The sequence below is a fragment of the Mobula hypostoma genome (genome assembly GCF_963921235.1).
Source record: "Mobula hypostoma chromosome 13 unlocalized genomic scaffold, sMobHyp1.1 SUPER_13_unloc_1, whole genome shotgun sequence".
Classification (NCBI taxonomy): domain Eukaryota; kingdom Metazoa; phylum Chordata; class Chondrichthyes; order Myliobatiformes; family Myliobatidae; genus Mobula; species Mobula hypostoma.
In genome coordinates, this window is record NW_026948145.1 from 628,044 (window position 1) to 647,224 (window position 19,181).

Below are 19,181 nucleotides of genomic sequence, written 5' to 3' on the forward strand. Positions count from 1 at the left end.
TTTCTCTGTGCTCTTTCAACCTCATTTACATCTTTCCTGTGACCAAACCTGCACATTCCAAATTAGGCCTCACCAACTTCTTATACAATTTCAACATAAGATTCCAACTCCTGTATTCGGTACATTGACCTATGAAGGCCAATGTGGCAAAAGTTTTTTTACAACCCTGTCAATCCGTGATGCCACCTTCAAGGAGTTATGGATCTATATTCCCAGATCCCTCTGTTCTACCAGGCTTTTCAGTGCTCGACTACTCACTGTGTAAGACCAAACCTGCTTGGTCCTCCCAAAGTGCAACGCCTGACATACTGTATGTCTGCATTAGATTCCATTGTCCATCTTTCAGCCCATTTTTCCAGCTCTCCAGATTCTGCTGCAATCTCTGACAGTCTTCCTTGCTGTCCTCTACACCCCCAATCTTGGTGTCATCTGCAAATTTGCTGATCCAATTGGCTACATTACCATCCAGATCACTGGTGTAGGTGACAAACAACACTGGGCCCAGCACCAATCCCTGAGGCACAACACTAGTCACAGGCCTCCAGTTAGAGAGGCAATCATTTACCACTCTATGGCTTCTTCCATGAAACCAATGTCTAATCCAATTTACTACCTCATCTTGTATGCCAAGCAATTGAACCTTCTTGACCAACCTTCCATGCAGAACCTTGTCAAAGGCCTTGCTGAGTCCATGTAGACGACATCTACTGCCTTGCTTTCATCAACTTTCCTGGTAGCTTTCTTGGGAAGCTCTATAAGATTGGTTAGACACAATCTACCATGCACGAAGCCATGCTGACTATCCCTAATCAGTCCCTGTCTATCCAAATACTCATGTATCCAGTCCCTTGGAATACCTTCCAATAACTCTCGCACGGTTGTTGTCAGTTTCACCAGCCTACAATTTCCTGGCTTATTGTTAGAGCAGCTCTTAAACAGTGGAACAACATTAGCTGTCCTTCAATCCTCCGGTACCTAAGGATCTTGTAAATATCTCTGCTAGGGCCTGTGAAATTTCTACACTATCCTCCACCAGGGACCGAGGGAACACCTTGTCGGACCCTGGGGATTTATCCAGCCTAACTTGCCTCAAGACAGCAAACAGCAAGCTCTGTAATCTGTATACAGTACGTTCTACTGCTGCTTTGCCTCAGTTCTATAGATTCTTTGCCCATTTCCAAGTAAATACAGACGTGAAAAAAAAATTTTTAAATCTCCCCCATCTCTTTCGCATAATCAGCACTCTGGTCTGCCAGAGGAGCAGTTTTGTCCCTTGCAATCCTTTTGTTCTTAATATATCTGTAGAATCCTGAAGGACTCTCCTTCATCTTGTCTGCTAGGGCAACCTCTTGCCTTCTTTTCGCCCTCCTGATTTCTTTCTTGCATTTCTTATACTGCATAAGCACCTCATTCAATCCTGCCTACACCGCCTTCTTTTACTTAATCAGAGCCTCAATATCTCTTGAAAACCAAGGTTCCATAAACTTATTATCCCTGCCTTTTATCCTGACAGGCACACACAAGCTTTGTACTCTGAAAATTGCACTTTCGAAAGCCTCTCACTTACCAAGTACACCCTTGCCAGAAAATGGCCTATTCCAACCCACACTTGACGGATTCTTTCTGAAAGCATCAAAATTATCTCTACTTGGACCCAGCACTGTCCTCCCTGGCTTCCCACAGTGTCCTAGCAGATACTTGTTCAGGCCTCTGTACACTTTATGACCGCACCTCCTCGATGATGCGGGTATGTTGCAGGCCATTAATACCCTCTTCCCTGAACTCCCTAGTTGTCACGTCCTCTGTACGGTCAATTCAGACAGATGCTGGAAGTCCAGAATAACACACACAAAGTGCTGGAGGAACTCATCAGGCCAAGCGGCATCTATGGAGCATTGACAAGTCAGGCTGAGACCCTTCATTTAGCACCTTGCTCCTCTTCTGGTACTCCACGCACAGATGGCTATGCTGATGTTTATGGGGACCTATACACTCTCAAGTTACACTCTTGCTCTTAAAAAATTCTTGTAGAATCTTTTAGGGTCTCCTTACATGGCAAAGCGGTCTCATGTCCTCTTTATAACTTCCTGATTTCTCTCTTGTGTACTCCTGTAGCCCTTGTACCTCGGAAAACATTTACTTGATTACAGAAGTCCGTACCTGATCCAGGCCATTCCTTATTCCTGAACAGACCCTCAATATCCTCGTCCATCCTGCCAGCCATGCCCTTTACACAGGAACATGCTGGCTCTGAACTCTCCCTATCTCACTTTTAAAAGATTCCTGCTTGGCATACACCCCTTTACCTTTATTTCCAGTCTCACACTCCCAGGGAATGGGTCAGACACAGAGTGAAACTCCCTCTACACTGTCCATCACACACTCCCAGGACACGGGTCAGACACAGAGTGAAGCTCCCTCTACACTGTCCCATCACACACTCCCAGGGCATGGCTCGGACACAGAGTGAAACTCCCTCTACACTGTCCCATCACACACTCCCAGGACACAGGTCAGACACAGAGTGAAACTCCCTCTACACTGTCCCATCACACACTCCCAGGGCATGGCTTGGACACAGAGTGAAACTGCCTCTACACTGTCCCATCACACACTCCCAGGACACGGGTCAGACACAGAGTGAAGCTCCCTCTACACTGTCCCATCACACACTCCCAGGACACGGGTCAGACACAGAGTGAAACTCCCTCTACACTGTCCCATCACACACTCCCAGGACACGGGTCAGACACAGAGTGAAACTCCCTCTACACTGTCCATCACACACTCCCAGGACACGGGTCAGACACAGAGTGAAGCTGACATTTGATAAGGTTCTGCATGGAAGATGTTGCAGAAGTTTATAGGATCTAAGCCAGGCTGTCTAATTGAATCCATAAATAGTTTTGTGATTGCGATTTTCCGAGTCAGTCTGGAACTATAGATGTGAGGTGCAGAAGGAAAAATTGAAAGCGGCAAATGGTTCACGTGGAATCTGGTGGGTGTTTGGGATGTGATAGTGACAGAGATGGGTTCGGTGAATATGTTTAAAGGATGTTTGGACAGGCAGATAGTTAGGGATGCTTAGAGGGATCTCGGCCAAATGCAGGCAAATGGGACTACCTTGGGAAACGAGCGAGTTGGGCTGAACTCGGGGAGTGTAGGAGGGCGGAATTTCCTCGCAGCCTCAGTCCCCACCTCGGTCTTCTGTGAAGGTTTCATTTAGCATTGTATTTTGCAAAGACGTTCGAGGGTAGGATTTAACTGTGAACGGTAGGGATTTGAGGAATGATCCAGTGGCATCACAGGTAGAGAGGACAGTGAGGAGGGTTTTTGGCACACTGACCTGCTTCATTCAGTGCACTCGGTACAGAAGTTGGGATGCTAAGTTGCAGTTTTACAAGATATTGGTGAGGCAGTATTTATAATATTGTTGCTCACCGTGGTGTTGGAAAAATGCACCTCGACTGGTAAAGAGTACAGAGGAGATTCATGAGAACTTTGCAAGGTTTCGGGGGACTGAGTTATGGAGAGGCTGAGCAGGTAGGGACTGATTCACCGGAGCACAGGAGAATGAGGGATGACCTTAGAGAGGTGTATAAAATCATGAGGGGCATAGATAGGGTGAATGCATACAGCCTTTTTCCCAGGGTTGGCAAATCAAGAAACAAGAGGGCACAGTTTTAAGATGAGAGTGTACAGATTTAATTGGAACCTGAGTGGCAACTTTTTCAGCTAGAGACTGGTTGGTACATAGAACAGGCTGCCTGAGGAAGCATTTGAGGCAGATACACTTACAACATTTAAGTGGTACTTGGGCATGTACATGAGTAGGAATGATTTGGAGCAGGGGTTCCTAACCATTTTTATGCCATGAAGCCTTACCATTAACCAAGGGATCTGTGGGCCCCAGAGTGGGAACCCCTGATCTGGAGAAATATGGGCCAAGCATGGGGAAATAGAACCAGCATGGGTGCAAGTCTTGCTCAGTATGGCCCAGTTGAGCACAAGGTCCTGGTTCCGTGCTGTATGACTCTGTGACTGGGAGGAATTTCACCCCAACCAGTGCAAGATGCTGTACTTTGGGAAGTCAACAAGGAATGTTGATGAACAGAGAGAGTCTGGATATGGGGACAGGAAGTTACAAAGAAGGCATATGGCAAATTTGTCTTCACAGGCTGTGGCTTGGAATGTAAGAGTCTCAGCTTTAGAGAAACATGGTTCAGGCGCTCAGACCGCCACACACATTTCTGGTTTGGTCCCATGGATCACCGTGCACAGATCCAGTTCGGTCGTACAGGTCACCGTGTGCAGATCCGGTTTGATTGTACAGATCACTGTGTGCAGATCCGGTTTGCTCGTACAGATCACTGTGTGCAGATCCAGTTTGCTTGTAGAGATCACTGTGTGCAGATCTGGTTTGCTCGTACAGATCACTGTGTGCAGATCCGGTTCGGTCATACAGATCACTGTGTGCAGATCCAGTTCGGTCGTACGGATCACCGTGCACAGATCCGGTTTGCTTGTAGAGATCACTGTGTGCAGATCTGGTTTGGTTGTATGGATCACCTTGTGCAGATCTGGTTTGCTCGTACAGATCACTGTGTGCAGATCCGGTTCGGTCGTACAGATCGCCGTGTGTAGATCTGGTTTGCTCTTACGGATCAATGTGTGCAGATCTGGTTCGGTCGTACGGATCACCGTGTGCAGATCTGGTTTGCTCGTACAGATCACTGTGTGCAGATCCGGTTCGGTCGTACGGATCGCCGTGTGCAGATCTGGTTTGCTCGTACAGATCACTGTGTGCAGATCCGGTTCGGTCGTACGGATCGCCGTGTGCAGATCTGGTTTGCTCGTACGGATCAATGTGCACAGTTGCGGTTCGGTTGCCGAATGTACGTTTCTGGTTACCACACTCGAGCAAGTCTGTGGAGGGAGATTCCCCAGGGGAGGAGCTGGATTGGAAGACTTTAGTTAAGGGATTGATCAGGCAAGCTGGCTTGTTTTCCCTGGAGTGAAGAGGCTGATGGGGAGACCTGATGGAGATGTACGGGTGACGCCCCAACCCCCTACCCATGTTATGGCTGTTCCAGTTACAGAAACTTGCCCTCACAGAACTCACAAACTACTGCCCATAGCTTTGAGAGATGGACTCTAACTGAAGTTGTGTGTGGAGATAAAGCAAATAAATTAACACATAATCATATGATGTTACATCCTGTTGAGGGAAATGTGAATAAAGACTGTTTTGCACTCACTCATCCATGCATAATAGAAATGGGACATATGGACTATTTACGAATGCACCCCCTCCCTCGTCCATGCATAATGAAGGGGTTCTTCTCTGACCCTTTCCAATGCAACCACATCCTTCCTATGGTGCAGTGACCAGGGCAGTATGCTGTCAGAACACACTTGGATTTCTGTGGACCTAACCAGCGTTACAAAACACAGCATTCCAAGACATATAAGCAATCTCTCAAGCTATGAAGATTATGAGGGGCAGTGATCACGTAGACACTCTTTTCCAATGATCAGGGAGGATGTCAAAACATAAAAGCCAAAGTCAAGCACAAATCCATGTATGCACAGGTGTAGTGAAAACTTACTTACCCAGTGCGTTGGATCATACGAGCAGCTTTCAGCTGATAAACACAGATTATACACATTTTTCACAAGAGAGCACAAGCAGAACAAAAAATAGTCCACTTTAATGCAATTAATGGAAGTGGTTATAGTGTTGCTAAGCTGTAGTGATCAGGATTGTTCAGGTTTCTTCAGGAACCAGTAGATGAAGGGAAGTAGTTGTTCTAGAACCTAGTGATGTGGGACTTCAGGCTTCTGTACCCCCTGTCCGACGGTAGCTATGAGAAAATAGTATGGCCCGACTGGTGGGGATCAGAGAGTCACCTCACTATAGGAAGGATGTGGAAGCATTGGAAAGGGTACAGAGGAAATTTACCAGGATGCTGCCTGGTTTAGAGAGTATGCATTATGATCAGAGATTAAGGGAGCTAGGGCTTTACTCTTTGGAGAGAAGGAGGATGAGAGGAGACATGATAGAGGTGTACAAGATAATAAGAGGAATAGATAGAGTGGATAGCCAGCGCCTCTTCCCCAGGGCACCACTGCTCAATACAAGAGGACATGGCTTTAATGTAAGGGGTGGGAAGTTCAAGGGGGATATTAGAGGAAGGTTTTTTACTCAGAGTGGTTGGTGCGTGGAATGCACTGCCTGAGTCAGTGGTGGAGGCAGATACACTAGTGAAGTTTAAGAGACTACTAGACAGGTATATGGAGGAATTTAAGGTGGGGGCTTATATGGGAGGCAGGGTTTGAGGGTCGGCACAACATTGTGGGCCGAAGGGCCTGTACTGTGCTGTACTATTCTATGTTCTATGTTCTATAAGGAGGAATTTCTTTAGCCAGTGCATTCACAGATGTGAACCTGTGGAATGCCTAGCCACGGGCGGCTGTAAAGGCCAGGTCAGTGGATGCATTTAAGGTGGGTGATAGGTTCTTGATTAGTCAGGGTGTGAAAGGTTACGGGGGAAGGCAGGAGAATGGGGTTGAGAGGGAAATGGATCAGCCGTGTTGAAATGGCAGAGCAGACACGGTGGCCTCATTCTGCTTCCTTGTCCCTATGGCCTCATGTTGGAGGCAGAGCATCCTGTAGGTACTATTGGTGATGGGGAGAGGGACACACACTGAGTTCACTACCCTCTGAGGCTTCCGATTTTCCTGCAATTTCCAATTGCCGTCCCAGACCACACTGCAACTAGTCAGGATACTTTCAAAAGTACATTTGTTACAGATCTGAGAATAATTTTTTTACACTGAGTGGTTGATATCTGGATCTCACTGCCAGAGGAGGTGGCAGAATCAGAGACAATCCAGATTCTAAACTCATAAAGACCAAAGATAAAGTGGATGCTCACAGTCCTTTTCCCAGAGTAGGGGTGCAACGGTAGTGTAGCGGTTAGCATGAGGCTGTTCCAGAGTTTGGAGTTCAATTCCAGCGCTGTCTGTGAGGAGTGTCAGTATGTCCTCCCCGTGGAACGAGTGAGCTTTCTCCAGTTGCTTCCCACAGTCCAAAGATGTACCAGGTTGGTTAATTGATCATTGTCAATTGTCCCGTGGTTAGGTCATGGTAGGGAGGTCCCTGATCAATGATGTAGTTGGGAGTTCGATGCTGGGACCATTGCTGTTTGTGATATAGATTAACAATTTGAACATGAATGTAGGAGGCATGACTGGTAGGTTTGTGGATGACACAAAAGTTGATAGTGTTGTAGATAGTGAGGAACATTGTCTAAGAATACATGGACTAATCATTTCCCTGAGCAGGAAATTTTTACATGGTCTGAAAACTGCGCTGCACTTTAAATGCCTTTTTGTAATATGCACATCAGCCAAACGCAAACCACAACTCACAACACAAGTAAACAATGTCAGGAAGTCAAAACAACGGACAGGCAATAGTACAATGGCAAAAGTAAAATGTTTTGACTAGATGGTGCTGGCATTCAATGCACCAGCAGTTTTTTAACAATGAGCTACTGACTTCCATTCTGTGTTTATTGTTACAATTTATAACAGTGTTGTAACATGAAGCACTGACAATGTAAATGTGCTGAAGCTCTAAAATGTTTCAAAGTAAAGATTGTGGTATGTTTATTATTTAGAAAATTTATCAATTATATTCATTAACATAATGAATTACATGGTATTTCACAATTATAACATAGATTATATTAGCATAATTTCTAAATTATATGAACATTAGTTTATCTGTGCAACAACAAAGACTATGTGCACTGGAGCATTTCAGTTACTGGGCGGCCATGCACGCACATAGCTTAGAGGGAACAGTACAGCAAGGTACACTTCAGATGGAAATTTTGGAAGAGTATTGGCAGATAGCATTTAATCCTAACAAGTAGGAATTGATACATTTTGTAGAGGTAGGACAGACACAGTAAATGGTGGGCGCCAAGCAGGGTTTCCCAACCTGGGCTCACAGACTCTTGCTTAATGGTATTGGTGCACGGCATAACAAAGGTTGGGAACTGCGAGTGCTAAGGAATGTTGATGAAAGGATAGACCATTGTTCCCCAGAAGTGGTGCTGAAAAATGTGTACGGCATGCCTGCCTTCAGAGTTCAGGGAACAGATCATAAAAGTTGAAGTGTTTATGCTGCAACTCACAAAGCACTGGTTAAATTGCACAGAGAATCGTGTGGTCTGATTACTGCAATGAAATTGATAAATTGTTTTATTACTCTAGGATGTACTGAGGCACAGTGACAAACATTGTTTTGCTTGCCATTGAGACAAATCATTTCAGCTCATAGTACAAAGGAAAACTGAATAAAGTGTTACAGTTAGAGAGGAAAGTGCGCTGCAGGTAAACCATGAGGTTCATGGGCATGACAAGGTAGATTGTGAGGTCAAGAGTTCATTTTACCGTACTAGGGAACCAGTCTAGAGCTGGGTAGAAGCTGTCCTTGAACACTGGCTTTTATATCTTCTATTCGATGGGGGGGAGGGAGCTGATTGATCACTCTGACTGCTGAACTGAGGCAGAGGGAAGTGTAGACCAAGTCCATCGTTTCTGTGATATGCACAACTCTCTGCAGTTTCTCGAGGTGACGGGCAGAGCAGTTACTGTACCAAGCCGGGATGCGTCTGGATAGGATGCTTTCTATGGTGTACTGATGTTGAATTTATTTAGCCTCCTGAGGACGTAGAGGTGTTGGTGAGCTTTCTTGGCCGAGACATCAACATGTACCAGGGCAGGGCATTGGTGATGTTTACTCTGATATGGATGTGGTTGCACTGAAGAGGGTGTAGAGGAGGTTCGCCAGCAAGGAGCCTGGATTTGAGAACTTTAGTTACAGAGAGAGTTTGGTCACGCTGGGCCTGTTTTCTGGAGTGAAAAGGGATGAGCTGTGACCTGGGAGAATTGTATAAAATTATAGGAGGCATGGATAGGGTAGAGAGTCCGAATCTTTTTTCCACAATACAATCTAAGGTTTTGTTATGTCTACACTGTCCCATCACACACTCCCAGGACACGGGTCAGACACAGAGTGAAACTCCCTCTACACTGTCCCATCACACACTCCCAGGACACGGGTCAGACACAGAGTGAAGCTCCCTCTACACTGTCCCATCACACACTCCCAGGACACGGGTCAGATACAGAGTGAAACTCCCTCTACACTGTCCCATCACACACTCCCAGGACACGGGTCAGACACAGAGTGAAGCTCCCTCTACACTGTCCCATCACACTCTCCCAGGGCACGGGTCAGACACAGAATGAAGCTCCCTCTACACTGTCCCATCACACACTCCCAGGACACAGCTATCCATGGGTCTTGGAAACGAGTGGTGGGAGGATCTGCCGGGCAGACTGCCTGGCAATGTTTAGGGGATATGTTCGTGCCCGGGTAAATATCGAGAAGGAACACGTGCTGTCCACGGCGACCATGGAGGCATTCTGAGACCAATGGGCTCTGTGGGGGTGGGGGGGGCAGTTATTGCCATCATTGACAGAGATGGAAGCATTTTAGTTTAATATGTGTTGTGTATTTGTAGTGCAGTAATTGTGTTAGTCACTGGTTTGTACATATAGCACTGAATTTGTAATAAAGATATTTTGTACATAAAAAAGGGCACAATTTAGATAGAGTGAAACTGTCTCTCTTTACACTGTCTCATCATTCTGTATGCTGCAGCTTCTGCACTGGTTGAACCTGTTTCTCCAGTTACCGTGTTTGTCCTGTCTCTGCAGTGTGATGAGGGTGTGAGTTGTGTGTAAGGTGTGCTCTGATTTTTTCCTGTTCCCCTGCTCACAGGCATGACTCACCTCCGGAAATTCCAGGCTGATTGCGTCAGAGGTCTCTGGTTGCCTCGTTGGCGGGGTGATGTTTTTCAGACAATGTGTGGGTTGTCACTCAAGGCCCCTGTAGCCGGAATCACCCCTTGTTTATCATCCCTCTCATGAGACAATGGCCTGAGGCTTCAGTTCCAGGCCTGATGACTGACTCACTCTTCCACCATCTGGTCCGTCAGGTGCTGCTCCCCTGTTCTCTCAATTCCCTCGTTATGCACATGTACCTTATCGTTGACCTGCGCTGAGCTTTCTCTGAAACCTTTACACTCTGTTCTGCATTCTGTTATTGTTCTACCCCAATACATTATGAAGATTTGATCTGCAAAACTGTACTTCAATCAATAAATCCATTCCCACTTCCAATTCCTTCTTCTAGCTGTGCCCCCAGCCAGTACATTTCCCACAGCAGTAGGGAAGCAGGGAGCATGTCCAACAATCGGATTGTGTCCCAGTAAAATGCGGATGGCAGCTCGTGCTTGCTGCCAGTAGCCAGGTGACCCCCTGAAGGCAGAGGACTACTGGGAAGAGTACATCAGCAGTGCACGCCATCTCAGATGGTGCTCAGTGTACAAGTATCCCTGCATGGTCCTGAGGTGGGTATGTACTCACAGCAGTGACTGACCACCCCCCCTCAGCACAGGAAGCAGAGACCCAGTGTTTCCTGTTGAAGTTCACCAACTTCCTCTGTGTTATGGTAACAAAGATGAGGGAAGGTCCAAAGTGACCAACTAGTTCCACAACATAGTTGGTTAATGCTCAGCACTTTACCCCAGTGAGGAATCATTCTGTGATGTCCTGACCAGTGCCCTAACCAGGCAATGGCTTCAGTCTCCAAGTCCTGCTAGTTCCCTGGCCTTCTATCCTCAGTGGGACTCGCGTAGAGGAGGTGTGCAGTGCTCCACGCAAATAGTCCCATGTCTTCTGACAGGGATTCCCCATGTCACAGCCACACCAGACTGTTCGGAATGCCCTCCCCCCCGGCAGAGGGTCATGCTGCATGGAGGTGTTCCTCACCCCCCCCCCCCATCGTGACATAGAGGTGTTTCCCATGCACTCTGACCCCCCCAATCGTGACATAGAGGTGTTTCCCATGCACTCTGACCCCCCCATCATGACATAGAGGCGTTTCCCATGCACTCTGACCCCCCCCCCATCCATACCATAGAACCATAGAAACTACAGCACAGAAACAGGCCCTTTGGCCCTTCTTGGTTGTGCCGAACCATTTTCTGCCTAGTCCCACTGACCTGCACACGGACCATATCCCTCCATACACCTCCCATCCATGTATCTGTCCGATTTATTCTTAAATGTTAAAAAAAGAACCCGCATTTACCACCCCGTCTGGCAGCTCATTCCATACTCCCACCACTCTCTGTGTGAAGAAGTCACCCCCTAATGTTCCCTTTAAACTTTTCCCCCCTCACCCTTAACCCATGTCCTCTGGTTTTTTCTCCCCTTGCCTCAGTGGAAAAAGCCTGCTTGCATTCACTCTATCTATACCCATCATAATTTTATATACCTCTATCAAATCTCCCCTCATTCTTCTACGCTCCAGGGAATAAAGTCCTAACCTATTCAACCTTTCTCTGTAACTGAGTTTCTCAAGTTCCGGCAACATCCTTGTAAACCTTCTCTGCACTCTTTCAACCTTATTTATATCCTTCCTGTAATTTGGTGACCCCCCCCCCATCGTGACATAGAGGTGTTTCCCATGCACTCTGACCCCCCCATCGTGACATAGAGGTGTTTCCTATGCACTCTGTTCCCCCCCCCCACCCCGTTATTCCGATTTTCCATTTCACAATACGGGTCCCCACTGGAGTCCATCCCCTGGCCATTGGGGACTTGGGGTACAACGTTCTGCACACGGCAGCACCATATAACAGATTCTCAAGTTGGGTTATGGACTTTCCAGCTGTCTGCCATTTCTGAGGCCGGGAGAGGATGGTCTACCATGTATATATGGGGTGTAATAGATTGCACTCTCTATTTGTGTATCTGGAGGGGTTGCTCCTCAAGTTCTGGCTGAACTCCCGATCTTCAGTCAGCCAGTTGTTGAGGCGAGTCAGTTGGTTGGGGGATCTGGTGGCACAGAACATGGGAGATAGAACAGAACACAGGTGACAGAACAGTACTGTACTGATATAGGCTCATTGGCCCACAATGTTGTGGTAAGATAATTAAACTCCTGGCTTAAGCATCCCTTCTACCTGTTTAACTCTCTCCATTTTCTGCACTTCTGTGTGCCTATCAAAGGCTTCAAATATTTACCTCCAGCACAACCAGCAGCAGATTCCAGGCACCTAACACTTGCCCCACCTATCCACTTCAGGGGACGAAGGGCTTGGACCCCAAGGTCCCTCTGTACATCAACACTTAAAGATATTGCGATTAACTGTGCACTGTCCCCCTATATACTCGGTCAATCTTCTACACTATTCACAATAACACCAATCTTTGGCCAATCCACAGATTTAACCATATAACAATTACAGCATGGAAACAGGTCATCTTGGCCCTTCTAGTCCATGCCGAATTCTTACTCTCACCTAGTCCCACCGACCTGCACTCAGCCCATAACCCTCCATTCCTTTCCTGTCCATATATCTATCCAATTTAACTTTAAATGACAACATCGAACCTGCCTCAACCACTTCTGCTGGAAGCTCGTTCCACACAGCTACCACTCTCTGAGTAAAGAAGTTCCCCCTCATGTTACCCCTAAAATTTTGCCCTTTAACTCTCAACTCATGTCCTCTTGTTTGAATCTCCCCCACTCTCAATGGAAAAATCCTATCCACGTCAACTCTATCTATCCTCCTCATAATTTTAAATACCTCTATCAAGTCCCCCCTCAACCTTCTATGCTCCAAAGAATAAAGACCTAACTTGTTCAACCGTTCTCTGTAACTTAGGAGTGAAACCCAGGCAACATTTTAGTAAATCTCCTCTGTACTCTCTCAATTTTATTGACATCTTTCCTATAATTTGGTGACCAGAACTGTACACAATACTCCAAATTTGGCCTTACCAATGCCCTATACAATTTCAACATTACATCCCAACCCCTATACTCAATGCTCTGATTAATAAAGGTCAGCCTACCAAAAGCTTTCTTCACCACCCTATCCACATGAGATTCCACCTTCAGGGAACTATGCACCATTATTCCTAGATCCCTCTGTTCTGCAGCATTCTGCAATGCCCTACCATTTACCATGTATGTCCTATTTTGATTAGTCCTACCAAAATGTAGCACCTCACGTTTTTCAGCATTAAACTCCATCTGCCATTGATCAGCCCACTCTTCTAACTGGCCTAAATCTCTCTGCAAGCTTTGAAAACCTACTTCATTATTCACAACGCCACCTATCTTAGTATCATCTGCATACTTACTCATCCAATTTACCACCCCAACATCCAGATCATTAATATATATGACAAATAACATTGGACCCAGTACAGATCCCTGAGGCACACCACTACACACCGTCCTCCAATCTGACACACAGTTATCCACCACTACTCTCTGGCGTCTCCCATCCAGCCACTGCTGAATCCATTTTACTACTTCCATATTAATGCCTAACGACTGAACCTTCCTAACTAACCTGCCATGTGGAACCTTGTCAAAGGCCTTACTGAAGTCCATATAGACAACATCCACCGCTTTACCCTCATCAACTTTCCTAGTAACCTCATCAAAAACTTCAATAAGATTTGTCAAACATGACCTTCCACACACAAATCCATGTTGACTGTTCCTAGTCAGACCCTGTCTATCCAGATAATTATATATACCATCTCTAAGAATACTTTCCATCAATTTACCCACTACTGACGTCAAACTCACAGGCCGATAATTGCTAGAACCCTTTTTAAACAATGGAACCACATGAGCAATACACCAATCCTCTGGCACCATCCCCGTTTCTAATGACATTTGAAATATTTCTGTCAGAGCCCCTGCTATTTCCACACTAACTTCCCTTAAGGTGCTAGGGAATATCTTGTCCAGACCCAGAGACTTATCCACTTTTATATTCCTTAAAAGCGCCATTACTTCCTCTTCTTTAATCGTCATACTTTCCATAACTACCCTTCTTGTTTCCTTGAGCTTACACAATTCAATATTCTTCTCCTTAGTGAATACCGAAGAAAAGAAATTGTTCAAAATCTCCCCCATCCTCTTGGCTCTGCATATAGCCATCCGCTCTGATTCTCTAAGGGACCAATTTTATCCCTTGCTATCCTTTTGCTATTAATATAACTGTAGAAACCCTTTGGATTTATTTTCACCTTACTTGCCAAAGCAGCCTCGTATCTTCTTTTAGCTTTTCTAATTTCTTTCTTAAGATTGTTTTTACATTCTTTATATTCCTCGAGCACCTCATTAACTCCAAGCTGCCTATATTTATTGTAGATCCCTCTCTTTTTCCGAACCAAGTTTCCAATATCCCTTGAAAACCATGGCTCTCTCAAACTTTTAACCTTTCCTTTCAACCCAACAGGAACATAAAGATTCTGACCCCTCAAAATTTCACCTTCAAATGACCTCCATTTCTCTGTTACATCCTTCCCATTAAATAAATTGTCCCAATCCACTCCTCCTAAATCCTTTCGCATCTCCTCAAAGTTAGCCTTTCTCCAATCAAAAATCTCAACCCTGGGTCCAGTCCTATCCTTCTCCATAATTATATTGAAACTAATGGCATTGTGATCACTGGACCGGAAGTGATCTCCAACACATACCTCTGTCACCTGACCTATCTCATTCCCTAACAGGAGATCCAACACTGCCCCTTCTCTAGTTGGTACCTCTATGTATTGCTACAAAAAACTATCTTGCACACATTTGACAAACTCCAAACCATCCAGCCCTTTTACAGAATGGGCTTCCCAGTCTACGTGTGGAAAATTAAAATCTCCCACAATCTCAACCTTGTGCTTACTACAGGGTTTATTAACCCAACTATCTACATTTTCATCTAGGTCATTTATATATTGTACATCACGGGCAACAGAGGCCCTCGTAGCACTAGTCACCAACCTCTAGCCAGAGTAAACCCTATTGATCCTCTGAATTCCATGGGCAAGCCAATTCTTTATCCGAATTCCAGGTATCTGATGCATCTTAACCTCTGGGTGAACCAACAGGAGAGATCTTGTCAAAAGCCTCACTAAGATCTACATAGGCAACCTCCATAGCTCTACCTTCATCAATCATCATCTTCACCTCCTTGAAAAACTCGACTTCCTGGTTGGTGGGCCTGGCCGAGATGGTCATTCCTGGGTCTGCTCCTGCTCCGGGGGATATATCCATGTCACGTGCCCCTGGAGAACAAGTTCACAGTGTTTATTTAATTACAACACCCTCAATTTATGGTGACCAATTAACCTACTGACCGGTACATTTTGTACTGTGGGAGGAACTGGAGCACTGGGAGATAACCAGTTCATTCCACTGGGATGATGTACTGATTCCTTCCAGAGGACACAGGCATTGAACGTGGAACTCCGATGCCCCAGGCTGGAATGGCAACTTTCCGGGACTGGGCTTGGCTCTTCTGAACTGCATTGTTTTAACAACCTGATGAAAGTTATGTAACAATAGCAATGAAGCTCATTTAAAAAGCAACAAACGGGTCACATCAATTACTCATGTTCCTCTTTGCTCCTCACTCTCGCCCCATCCCCATCTTCTTCCCAAATTCACCTGCGTCTCTGCCACGCTCACTACTCCACATCCCGACATCCACCTCCCTGTACTTCTCTACCCCTTACCCCCTTGCTGCTTTAAACTTCCCCACTATCCCCTTTACCATTCTTCAACCTCTTTGTACCCCATTCGTCCTGTCGTGCTCCATCCAATCCCCTGACATCTTTCCCCTCCCTCCACCGATCCTCTCCCGGCTCTCTCACACCCTTTCCCACTCTTTCCTGATCCCTCTCCCCTCCCCTCTCCTCACTACCCATCCTCTTTTCCCCTTCCCCGTGCCTCCATGTTCTCCCTTCCGTTCTTTCTATCCTCTCCATCCCTCTCTCTGCCCTGTCCCTTTCCTCTCCCACACCCTTTGCCCATCTCGTTCCTCTCCATCCCTCTCTCTGTCCCGTTCCTCTCCCTCACCCTTTGCCCATCCCGTTCCTCTCCCTCCCTCTCTCTGCCCTGTCCCCTCGCTACCCCCAGGACTCAGCGGGCAGGAGCTGCAGACGGACGCCGAGAGCCAGGCCACCCTCGGGGGCAACGTTCTGCTGCGCTGCGTGTTCACGGGCTCGGGCCAGCTGACGCAGGTAACCTGGGACAAGCTGACGGATCTGGGCCCGCAGACAGTGGCAGTTCGCAGCACCGAGCACGGCACCAGCACACACCCGTTCTACGGGTCCCGGGCGCGCTTCGTCCAGGCGGACGTTCAGCCCGACGCCTCGCTCCTCATCCAGGACGTGGTGCTCGCCGACGCCGGTCACTTCCGCTGCAAGGTCTTCACCTTCCCGGCCGGGAGCTTCGAGGGAGACACCTGGCTCACCGTCCTGGGTAGGTGTCGGGGTCAGGAGGACGGAGTGAGGGGTGGGGAGTGACAGAAGGAAAGAGGGGGCAGTGAGGGGGGAGGATGAGTGGGCAGGATGAGGGGGTAGGGTAGTATGGAGGGAGAGGGGAGGAGAGGTGTAGAGGATGGTAAAGTGAGATGGAGGAGGGAGGAAGGTGGAGGGGAAGAGGAGAGGAGGGAGGAAGAGGAAAGGGGAGGGAAGTTTAGGAGGGAAGGTGGAGGGGAGGGGAAGGGGAGGAGGGGGAGGAGTGGGAAGGGGAAGAGGAGGGAGGAATGGGGAAGGGCGGGGAGGGGAGGGGAGGGGTGAGGGGAAGGGGAGGCATCAGGGAGGGGAAGAGGAAGAGGAGTGGTAAGGAGAGGGGAAAGGGAGGGTAAGGGTAAGGGGGAAGAGAGGGAGCGGAGGGACATTGGGGAAGTGAGTGAACGGGATGGAGGAAGAAGTAGGAGTTGAGTGAGCGAAGATGAGGGAAGCAGGACTGTGGAAGAGGAAGAGAGAGGGGTGGGAGATAGTGGGGCGATGAAGAGTGGGAGAGGTGGGGGATGCAACGGGAGCAAGGTAGAGGGGAGTAGGTGGGAGGTAGAAGAGACCATGGTAGGGACAGGGAATTAACATATTACAATGCAATATCCTATTCATCTTTCACTCCCCTCCCACTCCCACTCATTCTACCCCATCCCAACTCTTCACCCTCCATGCCTTCTCACCATTCCCTCTTCCCCTCTCCATTTCTCCCTATCCTTCTCTCCCTTTCCCCCACCCTCCTCTCCCTCTCTCCAATCTCCTCTCCCCTTCCCCAATCTCCTCTCCCTCTCCCCAATCTCCTCTCCCTCTCCCCAATCTCCTCTCCTCTCCCCAACCTCCTCTCCCCTCCCCAATCTCCTCTCCCCTTCCCCAACCTCCTCTCCCCTTCCCCAACCTCCTCTCCCCTTCCCCAATCTCCTCTCCCCTTCCCCAATCTCCTCTTCTCTCCCCAATCTCCTCTCCCCTTCCCCAATCTCCTCTCCCCTTCCCCAATCTCCTCTCCCCTTCCCCAACCTCCTCTCCCTCTCCCCAACCTCCTCTCCCTCTCCCCAATCTCCTCTCCCCTTCCCCAATCTCCTCTCCCTCTCCCCAACCTCCTCTCCCTCTCCCCAATCTCCTCTCCCTCTCCCCAATCTCCTCTCCCTCTTCCCCTTCCCCATTTCTACCCTATCCTCCTCTCCAATTCCCCATCCTCCTCTCCCTCTTCCCCTATTGTACATGCCCTCTTCCGCCAACTTCCTCTCCCTCTTCCTGCTGGCCGTCTCCTCTTTCTGTGACTACCCGTCTCCCACCCTCCCTAATACATGCCTCCCCTTCTTGCCCATCTGCAGTTCCTCCTCAGGTGTGGGTGGTACAGGGACCGCGTACCCTGCTGGAGGGGGAGCGCCGTGCGCTGGCGGCGTCCTGTGTGGCCACGGGGAGTAAGCCGGGACCCGAGGTGCGGTGGGAATCGCCAGTGGTGGGGGAGCAGGAACTGGTCAAGTCGGAGAATGAGAATGGCACGGTGACAGCCAGAGCTCAGTACTTCATCCGGCCCGAGCGTGGGGTGAAGGGGAAGGATCTGGTTTGTGTCGTCAATCACTCCACCTTGTCTGAGCCCGTCCGCATCCACTACACCCTCAACGTCTTCTGTGAGTACCGGGTGTAGGGAGCGAGCCTCACTCTGTGTCTGACCCATGCCCTGGGAGTGTGTGATGGGACAGTGTAGAGGGAGCTTCACTCTGTATCTGGCCCATGTCCTGGGAGTGTGTGATGGGACAGTGTAGAGGGAGCCTCACTCTGTGTCTGACCCGTGTCCTGGGAGTGTGTGTGATGGGACAGTGCAGAGGGAGTTTCACTCTGTGTCTGACTGGTGTCCTGGGAGTGTGTGATGGGACAGTGTAGAGGGAGCCTCACTCTGTGTCTGAACCGTGTCCTGGGAGTGTGTGATGGGACAGTGTAGAGGGAGCCTCACTCTGTGTCTGGCCCGTGTCCTGGGAGTGTGTGATGGGACAGTGCAGAGGGAGCCTCACTCTGTGTCTGGCCCATGTCCTGGGAGTGTGTGATGGGACAGTGTAGAGGGAGTTTCACTCTGTGTCTGACCCGTACCCTGGGAGTCGTCGTCGTGGCTATGCCTCGAGGTCGAGGATGATGCTCTTCATTCTGAAGAAGTGGCCCACAGAGTGAAGACGCCTGTGCGTGTATTTGTTTACGTGTACTTGATGTTGCACTCCAAGAAGCACACGATACTTCACAAATCAACCAGCTGATTCCAATGGCATGGAAACCACGACGATTGAAGCTGATGGATTTGTTGCAGTCTTCATCCGCCTTCACAGCCATAGAACCATAGAACCACAGAAACTACAGCACAGAAACAGGCCTTTTGGCCCTTCTTGGCTGTGCCGAACCATTTTCTGCCTAGTCCCACTGACTTGCACACGGACCATATCTCTCCATACACCTCCCATCTATGTATCTGTCCAATTTATTCTTAAATGTTAAAAAAGAACCCGCATTTACCACCTCGTCTGGCAGCTCATTCCACACTCCCACCACTCTCTGTGTGAAGAAGCCCCCCCTAATGTTCCCTTTAAACTTTTCCCCCCTCACCCTTAACCCATGTCCTCTGGTTTTTTTCTCCCCTTGCCTCAGTGGAAAAAGCCTGCTTGCATTCACTCTATCTATACCCATCATAATCTTATATACCTCTATCAAATCTCCCCTCATTC

General features: G+C 48.1%; 1 protein-coding gene across 1 annotated transcript in view; it reads left to right on the plus strand.

The window, feature by feature from the left end:
* The window catches only part of LOC134341267 (nectin-4-like), a 57,756-nt gene that overhangs the window by 13,420 nt on the left and 25,155 nt on the right, over window positions 1-19,181 (plus strand). The window contains exons 2-3 of the mRNA XM_063039129.1: window positions 16,091-16,435; window positions 17,802-18,101. Of these exons, the coding sequence (XP_062895199.1) occupies window positions 16,091-16,435; window positions 17,802-18,101 (645 nt within the window). The remainder of the gene's footprint in view (window positions 1-16,090; window positions 16,436-17,801; window positions 18,102-19,181) is intronic.